The sequence below is a fragment of the Wyeomyia smithii genome, chromosome 3, assembly GCF_029784165.1.
Source record: "Wyeomyia smithii strain HCP4-BCI-WySm-NY-G18 chromosome 3, ASM2978416v1, whole genome shotgun sequence".
NCBI classification, from domain to species: Eukaryota; Metazoa; Arthropoda; class Insecta; order Diptera; family Culicidae; genus Wyeomyia; species Wyeomyia smithii.
In genome coordinates, this window is record NC_073696.1 from 106,434,358 (window position 1) to 106,447,534 (window position 13,177).

Here is a 13,177-nt window from a genome sequence, read left to right on the forward strand (position 1 = left end):
AAATGCCATTGGCTGGAAGTGTTACTTTGCTAATTTCATTCTTAAAGAAAACAGTGGCTGAAGCACATCGAGAGTTAAAAAAAAGTTTACAGAAGTGCTACTCCAAGTGAAACAACGTGCAATGATTGGTTCCGTCGCTTTAGAGACGGCAATTTCGGCAATTTTTGTGAAGGAAGGTCAAAAACCTTCGAAGGCGCTGAAATGGAAGGATTGTTCGATAAGTATTCATGCCAAACGCAGGAACAGCTTGCTTCGGTATTAAAAGTTATAATTCTTATTTTAAGCAGTAAATGCATGGGCGCAACTAAGGAAATTTTCCAGGGGGGGGTAGTTTTCATGTATGTAATTTTAAAAAACAGAAAAAGGAGTTTTAATATGCTTATTTAATAACGCTTAAAATAGTGTCGTAACAGCAGAAAAAATCACTTCGGGATAGAATCTCCGAAGATGTACTGAATATTTTGAACACAGTGTCAACGCCAACCTCTTTCAGCAACACTGATTTGATATTGAGGAGAGCCAGGTTTGATAAATGGCTGGGCAGTGCTTTTAAACAGCACACCCGTACTAGCTGGAATAAAATAGACCCCAGTGTGGTTCAAGGCATAATGCCCTATTCCTACCTCCACGTGTTATCGACTGGGATACGAGAAACCAAGGGAGAACCGGTGAACTGGTGGGAACTTGGTCGTATGCTGACAGGAAAGGGGTAGTTGTTCTCCTTAGAGAGCAGCTTGTCTGAACCCCACAGGCTAGGGGCGGCTCAAACAGCGACTGATCCGGACCGAACGGCTGAATTATAATATGCGGTGTCTCGGCAGCTACACCTATGATGGCCGTCGCGAGATAAGGCATCGCAGCCCTAGTAAGGCAGCATACTAAAATAAACATACTACGAAGAATCAAGAATTCAAAACGAACCGGAACAATAGGCAATGACCCAGCCGACGAAATAAGGACGACGATTAGAAGCTCAGTACATGTAACAGTAGATCGCTCAACGCCCCAGATGTCGACTGGATTCTGCTGGATCAGCTAGAATTCCGCCACTTCGACATCGTCGCGCTCCAGGAGCTTTGCCTGAAAGGAGAGAAGGTACGGTGGATTTGTGACCGCATGGCACAGTACCACCAAAGCGGTGGCACAACCAATGAGCTTGGTAGCGGTTTTATAGTGCTGGGCTTATTAGCTACAACTACATTATTCTCAATGTTCACTGCCCTCACGAAGGAAGACCTGATGCAGAGAAAGAAACGTTCTACGCACAGCTGGAGAAACTTTACGATAGCTGCTCGCGTGAAGACATCAAGATCGTCATTGGGGACATGAACGGAAGGAAAGACTTATATAAGCCGGTGATCGGCCCGCACAGCCTGCACACCGTGACGAACGACAACGGCCAGCAATGCACCAATTTCGCAGCTTCCCGCGAGCTGGCAGTCCAAAGTCCCTTCCTTCCTCGACCAACGTCCAGCAAAACAATTGTCCACGTTCTCATCGTCATTACATACGTACGCACCAATCACAGTGCTGACCGGACATGACCACTTCGATACAAAAAATTACGAAACCCTGATATAACCGGTAGTCCTCTACGGAAGTCCTCTTTGTGTTTTCGAACGGAAGGGGATGTGGACTATCTACGGTGGAGTACAAACGGACGACGGATGATGGCTCGACCAGATCGAAAGAGACTTGCGAGTGATGAGACGTCTGGGGAACTGGTGAAACACAGCCCAAAACCGAGTAAAATGGCTACAACTTCTTGATACATCACGAGTTACTACAGCTCTTGTCTGACTGGTAAGATGAGTAAGAGAGCTAGTTTTGAGAATCGATCCCAGGTGCAGAACTAGTTCTTAGCCGATGAATGATGACATTTCAATTTGTGTTGATTTTGATGCTCTGATAAGTAGTATGGAATGTAATTATATTGAATACAATCATTCTCTGGGAAATTCTAGGGGGGGCTAAACACTTTCTAGGGGGGGGGGGCTGAACACTAAAGAAAAAACAAACAAAATAAACAAAACAAAAGCTTATCGGCTCATATTTTATTTTCTCCAGCTGTCGTTAGTGGTGATTCCTGGAGTGGTCATCTGTGGCGGCTTTACAACTGCTCCTGCAGCTCACGGTCTCCACCAACAGCAGCGACAATCCTTGGCGGGGCGGTGTTCTCCTGCTCCTTGTTGTTTAGCCGGGGGCAGCCAATAAAAGCCAATCGCTAGCCCAATCCGGCGAACGAATACAAACAATAGCACTCAATCCACGCGCCAATGGGGCAACTTTTATTGGACTAACACGAAAAGCGGAAAAAACTTCGCATTCATACGACACAAACTGTTAAAACACAGCAGTGAAAAACCAGCCTCGAAATAAAAGAAAAACGAGCATCGCCAAAATAAACGAAAAATGTTATTTTGAAGCATAAAAGTTGTTTGGTAAAAATTGGTTTAAACAAATTTTGAGTATAGATCAGTATTTGGGCGATATAGATTTTGATTCTAGGATAGTTTAAGCATGTTTTAGGCCAATAAAAAAATGACAAGAATTTTTTTTTTGGTTTAATAATTAATTCACGAATCACAAACATGACAAAAAATTTTAAATTATAAAATTACCAGACTAACGCGACAATATCGTTTACAAACGAGCACACGATCGAATTAAAACTAATAACCGCTTTTTGCCTGTGAACCATTGTGAGCTGTTGGAACCGAACGAAACCATTTCTGGGAAACAGTATCGACTTTAATTAAACCGAGCACTGCGCGACCACAATACGACTAGAGGTAGGAGAAAGTGATTCTGCTACTTGACAACGCTCGCTCTCACACTGACGAAGTCGAACTTTACATTATGGATGATTTTTGCGCAAAGTTTAGCTTTGACAAAAAAAAGCATTGTTTTCATGTAGGAAGTCCGATAGTAGAAACACACTTATTCGGATGGATTTTGACACCTAAAAGCAAAGCCTTGGTGCTACATTCCGATTTGGAACTTGACCTTCTGTTTATTTATACACAGACTTCGCAGCCGACTATTTAGTGTACAGGACAATTGCGGGGCTAGCGCTACGATCCTACTGACACTAACAACCTACGAACCTACGACAACTGGCTTGTTAGGCCAGCATCGTACCTCGAGACCATCTGGAAGATGATTGGCACTTATGAATGAAATATATGCTCAAAGACTTGTGCGTTTGAAATAAATGACGTCTTCGGTAATGTTGTAGCTAGTAAAATTCCTGTATAGGCTGTCAAAAAAATCCTACAAAATACATTTTATTCATTAGCACTAAAAGCTTTTACTTTAGTTTTTATAAGTTTTAAATAAATATTTTTTTTTGCTTCCTAAATTGATGTCAATGACACTGAAGCACGATTCTGGTGCCAAACAATGCCCAAAAAAAAAGAATCCTAATCAGGAAAAGACACAGTAACCGCAATTTATTCTTGGGTTAATTGTGTGGAGTGTCTATGAACAAAATGTGAGAGTTATATTGTTCCCAGATTTGTTAATTAAAAAAAAATAATAAAAGAAACGGATTATCCGGAATGTAAATGCCAATTTAACAACTGAAACGTGCATTTTTTTCGAAAAAATATCTAAGTATAATTTTCAGAAGAAGAGAGGCTATATAAATTCCAGATAACTCTGTAGCCTTCCTCTCTCAGTAACGCCAATGATCTTACGATTGGGTCGCAATCAATAAAAAAACATCGTTTTCCAATTAGTTTGATTCGTATTGTTCAAACGAGAAACATGTTTATAAAAACAATAAACTAGTATTCGACTAGTAACAGCAATTATACTTGTATTCGTGACATTCCTGCTTTATGTTTAAGAAAACTAATAAAACAACATTAGATCTTTTACCGTATTTATACAATCAGAGTGTGACTTCGATCGATTGATGATAAGAGCATTTTCATCATTTATACCGACGGCTAGACTATTGGAATCATATTGTTGTGGTTGTTCCCGCAGATCTCGGTCAGAGTGATTGCCGTACTCGCTGTCGGTGCCATTTATATTAGCGAAATGATTCATTTCAAATTGTTGACCTTATTCGGTTTCATTTTTATGGCGAACGGAATCTTTCTCTCCAATCTCAATTCTACGTGCTTCCGTTGTATTTGCGAAGCTTCAACAGGTTGCAGCAATCGATTACAGTGCGGACAAGGGGTTAGTAGACACAATTTATTGGCGGAAGGCAGATTGGGTTTATTCAAAGTTTAGTGCTTTGATGATCGTTGAAGGCTTAGTGTTTCTTTTCTTCTAAATTTTAGTATTGTGGGCCGTTTTCTATTTCTCGAGCCTATTGGATCGATGCTGGGAAGGTGGTCAAGGCTGATGACGATCCCAATCGTTGGGGCTCGTACGAAGATTGCGCCAATCAGTATGCTTGCGCTACCAATATAATAACACAATACATGGAGAAATATGGAAAAGATTGTAATAATGATGGGCTGGTGGATTGTGTCGATTACGCTATGCTACATATCAACGGAGGGCCAACTTGTCATTTAGCGTTGAACTCAGACTTCAGACTAAAGTTCCGCAGTTGCTTGCAAAAAAGTCAACAATGACCCAGGGAGAATAAATCACGAAACTTTTTTGTGTAATGCATACAGGCCTTATGTTTTCGAAAAAAATTCTGATTTAACATTCATTTAAACATATCATACATGAAAGAATTCCTAACCGATTAGTAAATTTACAACCCTACAATGTACATTTACTACTATTTGGTTTATCAAACGCAATTGACAAACAAATACGAATAATATGTACATTTAATAAAATAATACACAGAAAGACAAATCTCTACAGTAGAGTCATTCGAACTTGAAAATGGCTCACTTTTTAGCGACAGGATCGTTAGCAGGAGTAACGGTGAACTTGTTTGATTTTTTCAAGCTATACTTGAAGGGCCGACCCATAATGGAATTACGGCGAGATGTTCCTTCCCCGAAAACTCCTCCTCCTTGCCGCATACTACTGGGTGGTACATCGTGAGCAACATTTTCGAGTATTTTGGATAGCGGCGCCGATGTACTACGAATCGACTCCGTGAATCGGTGATGCCGATGATGTCCTATGTCCATTGGGTTCGAGCGTTTATGGCCGGTTGGGGACGATGGTTGACCCTGTAAAATGGGATGATAGTTATCAACAAAAATAGAAAGAGATAGTATTAAGATTAATTACGTCTTCGCTATGTTGAGGTGGTGACCATGGTTTTGAGGTGCGTGGTCTGTAAGGATGATTGGGGTAGTGGTATTGCCCTTCGTTGCCATTCGATAAACTCAAATACAGAGCTTCCAGTTCTTGAATCGATGGCCTGTGTTCTCGTTGGTGGTAATTGTGTGTTGGTGACCAGGTGTGCTGATTTCTACCTATGGTGTTGAGTAACAGTTCTGAACCAAATCCGCGACTTTCTGGATCTTGGTTATGCAGAGCGGTCAAGTCGTGAATTAACTGCTTGCTCATGGACATTCCGTCTGTGGAGTGCAGTGTTCTGTTGTAGTCTCTAGCGATCTTAATGTCATGCTTCCAGAACTGTTTCTGGTCTTGAGGAACAATTGGAGCAACTTCTTTGATCTGGAAATTGAATCAAAATTCAGTACCATTGATAGCTGACACGGAAACTACGATTACCTTGAGGAATATAACACCCATCAGATAGATACAAACGACATTGAGAAGCGTTAAGCACATACTCATGCATCCAAGTGTAAAAAGTTCAATGGTTTGGTTATCTGAATAAATATTGGTCTTCACAACAGCGCTATATCGTTCACTTGTGGATCCTAGTACTAAACACAATACTGAGAGCGCCCATAAAACACCCTACCATGAGTCAAAAACATGAATTATTTTACAAATTGTTCGTTTTTGTTGAATAAACCTTACCGCGTTAACCGCTGGAGGTAAGAGGGACGCTGAAATGGCAACACCGACGAGGGAACCTATATTTTCGCCTAAAATTGCAATGGCCACGGCTGCTCCTGAAGGTAATGCGATCGCCACTCCTATTGCCAATGAGTGAACTTCGCATCGACTGAGCATTTCGTTGGTAATTCCTTCACCCACGCCGTACCGTTCGTCTAAGCTGCACACGATCAGCCCAAAAATAAAGCCAACCGATATGGTTAGTGAGATTCCAATCATTTCATTCTTCAGACCCATAAGTTGTAGACTTCTTTCTTTGATAACAGTTCCGAAAATGCCAGCAATAATTGGACCCTGAACATAGCATAGAGAAAAAGAGGCAGTCAAATGTCGACATTCAGGCGCATTAAATTTGCTTCAGCTTACCATTAAGGGAGAGATAAGCATACTGGCAATTAAAAACAACGTACTATCCTCAACCAATCCGAACGCTGCTAAGATGCTGGGTGAAGGAAAACATGCATTAGTGCAGTTGTTGATTGATTAGTTTGAAGAGAGTGTGATTATCATGCAATCAACATACCTTGCGACTACCAACATGGAGACAAAATCAAAGGTAATGGACGCGTCATGCTTCACTTCTTCAACGATTTGTGCTACGTTCAGCCGTGCTCGAACAGATGACAGAAAGTTGTTCCAGCCACCATCCTTGCTTCCGTTGGCCCTAGAAAAATATTGATTTCAATTTAAAGTTTGCATATTTTCAGTTGTTTTATTTAAAAAATACTAAATTTATTGATTCACTTTACGTGGAAATGTATTAACACAGAATAATAAAAGGCAGAACAGGAAGGTTAGAGTTAAGAAGTTTGAGCAATATTGGAGTCAAGAATCTTGAGTTAGGAGTCAAGAATATTCGCACATTTGTTTTAACGAAAATCATTCAGATACAAAATTTTGGTATACACTTTTTAGTAATTGAACTGGTCAAAAATATAATTACAGTTTGACAATGCATATTAAAATTTTTTACGAAAAATATTATCAAATGTTAGTTTCCCTCATATATTTGCGAAAAGACATAAGAAATTCTACTGAGGCATTCCATGGGAAACAGGTAAATAAATTTTTTTAGACCATGTCATTTCCGATTTCGCTGAAACTATTCACAGTTGCTAACTCTACTGATTTTGATTGTTAACTCTACTGATTTTTTTTGAAAATATTTTTTATTATAAAATAGAATCAATTACAATCATTGGTTACGAGATAATTTTACTGCAGCATACCGAATCCGAAGTTTTCAAGAGGTTGATCTTAAACAGCTCAGGAATGTCAAAACATCAAGGTATCGAGACATTTTCTTTTTCCGTTGTTTTTCATTTGTTCTCAGTTACTTAGGATAAGATTCAATTTGATTTATTATTATAAATTTCCTAATTTGTTACCCGGCCATAGTGTGCAATTGGGATGTTTAGCTATTCACGGATTTCCGATTTTTATATATCATCTGAAAGAGTGTAATTTTCTGAATAAAACGTAATTTTTTAAAACATTATATCATTATCCTTCGATTTTTAAATGAAGAATAAAAATTCGCTCTAAATCGCTACAATGACAGTTGGTATATGGGCGAGCTGTCATTGTAGCGATTTCGAGCAGATTTCGAGCAGTTTTAATTCGTGATTTAAAAAGCGAAGGACAACGATAGAAAAGTTTTTTAAATCACGTTTTACTTAGAAAATGTATATCTTTCAGATGATATAAAAAACTGATATAGCTAAACAACTCAATTTTGCGAACAATTGAAATGTATACCTCTACTAAATGAATACCTCTACTCAGATGGATCGTCAGGTTTATTTATTTTTTATTTCCGGCCTAAAACATGATCCCATTGAGTTTTATTCAGATGACTGAAATTAATAAAGTCAGATCAAACAAGTTAAGAGCTGTCATTAAGGACCTTATTCAAGCCAACAAAAAAATGCTGCATCCGATTTGTATACTAGAAAATATCATATTTATGTTCTTGTGCGAAATATGGGAATCGACGCTTATCCATAAAGGACGCACAGCCCAAAGTACAATTCTGGCAGCGTAAATGGAATCATTTCTCACCCCGTATTCTAACACCTGTACACGCCAAAATTCGACACAGTTCACTAAACTAAGCTATTTTTACCACAAACCTTAGATATATCGATGAAAAAACTACTTCACGTAGTTGATAACGCTTTATTTTATTTTTCACTCTATTTTCAAATTATTGTGATACAAATGAAAAAAAAAAGGCAAGAACTTCTAAAGTGGCCTAGTGTAGGTTGTAGGTCTTGTTGAGTATAACATTCGCTCATACTATAAATTTTTCAAACACCCCCAAAATCTGAAGTTATGGTCAAAATACGGTTTTTCCAAAATTGCTAGAATATTGAAAATCGGCCAAGAAATGATTGAGTTAAAAAAAGTTGTATGCACTTTGGACCTCAGTGCCCCGTATTTTGACCATAACTTCAGATTTTGGGGGTGTTTGGAAAATTTCTAAAGGGTGTTCACGATGAAATTGCCACACACAAAATTGATTCGCAAAATTCGAGTTTTCATCCGATTGCCATCAAATTTTCAGGGATTGAAAAATAACTATTAAACTTCATTTTACTATTTTACTCGTATTTTATTTACAGTCCATATGCAAATGCCCGCACCTTGGCCTTAACCCCGGCCATAAGATTGTGCACAACCTGTGAATCAACCGTTTTTTGCATGTAAACCCATACTTTCTTCAGTTTCTCGACTGTCTTCACTATCTTAGGTTGTTTAAGAAGGTGCTGCTTCATAATCGCCCAGTACTTTTCGATGGGGCGGAGCTCCGGAGTGTTGGGAGGGTTGAACATTTTCGGCACGAAATTTACCTTATTGTCCGCATACCACTTCAGCACGTCCTTGGAGTAGTGGCATGAGACCAAATTCGGCCAGAAGATTGTTGAAACGTTGTGGGCCTTCAGGAGAGGAAGCAGCCGCTTCTGGAGGCACTCTTTCATGTACACCTGTCCGTTCATCGTGTCCTGGGTCACGAAAGGTGCACTCCGCTTCCCGCACGTGCAGATGGTTTGCCAAACCAGGAATTTCTTCGCAAATTAGGACTTCTTCTGAGTGCGGACATGCTCCGGAACGTTGAACTTATCCTTGGCAGTGAAAAACAGGTTGCCGGGAATCTGTTTGAAGTCGGCCTTCACATATGTTTCGTCGTCCATGATGCAGCATTCAACTTTTGTCAGCATGTTGAGGTACAACTTCCTGGCACGGGTTTTGGCGAACTTGTTCTGCTTCTCGTCGCGATTAGGGGCCTTTTGTACCTTGAACGTTCGAAACCCAGCCTTAGTTTTAGCCTTCTGGACAAAACTTCGGATTAAGTGCAGCTTCTTAGCCACATCCCGAACGGAGGCGTTCGGGTTTCGGTTGAAGGCCCCAACTACGCGGTCGTGATTTTTGGTGTTGTACGGAATACTTTTTCCTTCACTTCTGGGCTTCCGACGGTGGTCAATCGTTCCTCAAACCGCTTAATCACTCGCGACACCGTGGAATTCGCAATTCCCAACGTTTTAGCGATGGAACGATGCGAGAGATCCTTGTTCTCGTGATGAATGCGCAAGATTTTATCACGCACGAGCTGTTTTTTCGACTCCATTTCCGCGAGTTTTGATCACAGGACTTTAAAACTTGCAGGATGTGAATAATGCACTATGAACTAAATCCACCCAAATTTTCATTAAATTCTACCCGACGGTTAAAAAGTTAAAGCAATTTCATGGTGTGGCAATTTCATCGTGGACAGCCTTTAGTATGAGCGAATGTTACACTCAACAAGACCTACAACCTACACTAGGTGCCGTTAGAAGCTCTAAATCGCTGTAGCACAGTATTATTTATTACGCCTTAAGCATAGTTTACAGTTCCAAGCGAAGTGAAAAATTTGACAAGTGAAAAAGCGTAAATTTTCGCTTGCGAAATCTGTCGTGAAAACCCGTTTGTGGAACACGCAGGTATTTCACCAGCCTACAGTTTACAGTTCAAGTGAAGCGAAATTCACGTGTTTACACTCCGAGCGAAGTGAAAATTGGCCACAACTGACAGAATATAAACGCACGCAAGTTTCCGCTTGCTGCTACTTTTTGCCTTTCTCCTAGAAAGGTATAGCAATCACTTGCAAAACCGAAAGTATAAAAGTGCTCCAAAGGGCCGAATGGCATATATCACTCGACTCAGCTCGACGAGCTGAGCATTTTCTGTATGTGTGTGTGTGTGTGTGTGTGTGTGTGTGTGTGTGTGTGTGTGTATGTGCAGATTTTCATTTTCACTCACTTTTCTCAGAGATGGCTGACCCGATTTCCACAAAATTAGTGTCAAATGAAAGGTCTAGCTGCCTCATAACATCCAATTGTCGAACTTGTTTTGCTTATCGTCATGATTTGGAGTCACCACCTTTTTCTAAGTCGACAGTCCGTCACAGTTGTAGAAGACACTCGCGACATCTCGAACGGAAAGGACAGATTTCGCTTGAAACTGCTTTTCGTCGTTTTTGCGGCCTTCGCATTTCGATTGCCTCGCGGATCCTGTCTTCCTTGCAGTCGACAAACGTTTTCCAAACACTTTTATTACGTTGGCGACGGTTGATTTGACCACAATTTTACCAACTTGGCGTGCGAGTGGTTCGAATTTTAGCGATGCGAGAGCAAAATTTGAATACGTTGCTTCTCTTGCTTCGAAGCCATTTTCACAATTGCAGTGCAAATGTCAAAATGAAACATAAGATATAAGATGAGGGGTGTTCAGGTTTTTTGATACACCATAAAAATAATACGACATATTGAAGTTGACCAATTTTTGACCGTAACACCCTTTAATTTGTTCATTATTTGTTTTTTCTTTGGATTATTGTATTACAAATCAAATAAGCCACAGAGTATCGAAACAAATAAAACTGAGCTAACTAAAAGCTAAGAAGAAGGCTTATTTATACAATTTTAGGGATTTCAGTTTTTATATTGTTTTATATTCAGTTTTTTAATTAGCGAGTGAATCTCCAGCCTAAAAACACTAGCCATTCACAAAATATAAAAATGCTACATATCTATTGGATAAGTTTATTCACAGTCATTGTCATAGCATGAAACTTTTGGTACTGTAAGAAACACAAGTTGTTTTACACAGTAGTGCTAGCTATTGAAGTACAAAAAGTGCGATTAGGCTACCGACAAAATTATTGAAAACAGCATATTTTGCTTAAACCACAAAACGTTTGTGTTTTTTCATAGAGGAAACATTTTTCAACATCTGTACATATAAAAAGGGAGTTCTGTCTGTCTGTCTGATATATACTTGGAAACTACTAAACCGCTCGACATAAAAATTTGTATATAGGAGTTTTTGGGGCCGGGAAAGGTTCTCATGATAGTTTGAGACCCCTCCTTCCTTTGGAAAAAGGCGCTCCAATGCAAATGTTGAAATAATAGCAAATTTTTGCATAACTCGAGAACTAATCGAGTAAATGAAGCCAAATTTGGCACGTTAATGTGATGAGAAGCAAGACATATTTCTGCTACCAAAGAACTCCTCCATCCTCCCTGGTCTGGAAGGGAGGGCTCCCATACAAACGAAATATAAATATCTGAATAATTCGAGATTTAATCAGGCAAATAAAACCAAATTTGGCGTTCACGAGAGCAAGAAATATTCATGTGGTAGATCGACACCCCTCCCTTTCCTCGAAGGGGAGGGCTTCCATACAAATGAAACACAAATTTTTGCATGAATCCAGAACTAATCAAGCAAATGGAACCAAAATTTGCATGTGAAAATTTTTAGGGGCAAAAAATATATCAATGGTGATTTGACGCCCCTCACTCTTCTGGAAGGGAGCGATCCCATACTAATAAAACAAACATTTCTGCACAATTCAAGAATTAACCAAGCAAATGGAACCAACCTTGGCTTTGGGGGCAACAAATAGTTTCATGATGGTTCGACACTTCTCCTTCTTCAGTAAGGGAGGGGTACCATACATAACACAAATTTATGCACAATTCGAGAACTAATCGAGCAAATGGAACCAAATTTGGCATGTGAAGGTTTTGGAGGTGAAAAATGTTTCTCTCATAGTTTGACACACCTCTCTACTTTGGAAGAAGGAAGGGGGGCTGGAAAACAACCGAAAGTGACCAAATACCAGCAAATATGGGTATTTCCGTAATCATGATGATGCACAGATGTCAAAAATCGACACCATTTTTAATTCCAAAATAGTTACTTCCGGTTTCAGGGAAACAGCTAAAAGCGGCCAAATACTACACAATACGGCTATTCTCGTAATTGCACAGAAGCAAAAATCGGCCTTAGACACCATTTTAAATTGTGAAGCGCAGTATGCAGTTCAAAAAAAAATTCATTTTTCTATCTCAATCACATGTAAAATTCAGGTACAGAATCAGGCAATGAAATTTCTTCTCACGGGCAGTGCGCAGCTAAAAAGAAATCATAAACCGATATGGAAAACAAAGTTCACCTGGTGTGAACACTGCTGTGAAGCGAAATGTCATTTGTTCTTGCGCGGAATAATGAACATTGCCATCATTCAGGTACTGAAAGAGTCAGGCAGTTAAATAGTTGGTCGTCGATCGTCTCACACAAGATCGTCGCGTTTTGGTAAACGAGTGTGTTCAAGTGTGATTAAAAAAGCAAAAATCATGCGCTCGCTGACGTTAGATATCGTTACTGTTAAGTTCTCAGCTGTCAAAATTCCGTTTGGTAAAAAGGGCAAAATTTCGTGGACCTCTTTTCTTTTCAACTGCGTACCACGCTTGAGATAGTGGCATACGGCCCAAAGGGCGATTACAACCCAAATTGGTTATCTTCGGAACCAGAATGATGTTTAGAGGCCACAAAAGAACTCCACATGTTTTTTTGAAATCCAAGATAGCGATTTCTGGTTTCTGGAAAACAGCTAAAAATGGCCGAATACCAATATGGGTACATCCGGAACCAGCTCAGAGGCCAGAAATTAACTTCACATTGAAATTCTAATTGACGACTTCCGGTTTCTGGAAAACAGCCGAAAGTGACCAAATATGGTATTTCTGTAATCATGATGATGCACAGATAATAAAAATCCATCTCAGACTCCATTTTGAAACCTAGAATGGTGAGGCTAGAAATTGATTCCACACTCCATTTTGAAATTCAAGTTGACGACTTCGTTTGGACAATATGGGTCGTTTTA

The 13,177-nt window shown here is 39.7% G+C and overlaps 2 protein-coding genes across 2 annotated transcripts in view; one reads left to right on the forward strand and one right to left on the reverse strand.

Moving 5' to 3' along the window:
- The first annotated feature begins 3,905 nt into the window (after nucleotides 1-3,905).
- LOC129731199 (lysozyme 2-like) lies at nucleotides 3,906-4,678 on the forward strand. Its single transcript, XM_055691017.1, has 2 exons — nucleotides 3,906-4,191; nucleotides 4,296-4,678. Exons 1-2 carry the CDS (start codon nucleotides 4,048-4,050, stop codon nucleotides 4,593-4,595), a joined length of 444 nt encoding a protein of 147 aa, XP_055546992.1. The 5' UTR covers nucleotides 3,906-4,047; the 3' UTR covers nucleotides 4,596-4,678.
- Nucleotides 4,679-4,865: 187 nt separating this feature from the next.
- LOC129731198 (uncharacterized) overlaps nucleotides 4,866-13,177 on the reverse strand; it is a 28,689-nt gene continuing 20,377 nt past the window's right edge. The window contains exons 5-10 of the mRNA XM_055691015.1: nucleotides 6,485-6,625; nucleotides 6,328-6,403; nucleotides 5,923-6,255; nucleotides 5,668-5,859; nucleotides 5,218-5,610; nucleotides 4,866-5,156 (exon numbers count right to left, since the gene is read on the reverse strand). Of these exons, the coding sequence (XP_055546990.1) occupies nucleotides 4,866-5,156; nucleotides 5,218-5,610; nucleotides 5,668-5,859; nucleotides 5,923-6,255; nucleotides 6,328-6,403; nucleotides 6,485-6,625 (1,426 nt within the window). The remainder of the gene's footprint in view (nucleotides 5,157-5,217; nucleotides 5,611-5,667; nucleotides 5,860-5,922; nucleotides 6,256-6,327; nucleotides 6,404-6,484; nucleotides 6,626-13,177) is intronic.

What these genes read in the sequence shown, in the direction of transcription:
- LOC129731199 (XM_055691017.1), top strand. Translation starts at nt 4,048, where the DNA reads ATGATTCATTTCAAATTGTTGACCTTATTCGGTTTCATTTTTATGGCG. An exon ending in GATTACAGTGCGGACAAGGG is followed by an intron (nt 4,192 to 4,295) that starts GTTAGTAGACAC and finishes TCTAAATTTTAG; the next exon opens with TATTGTGGGCCGTTTTCTAT.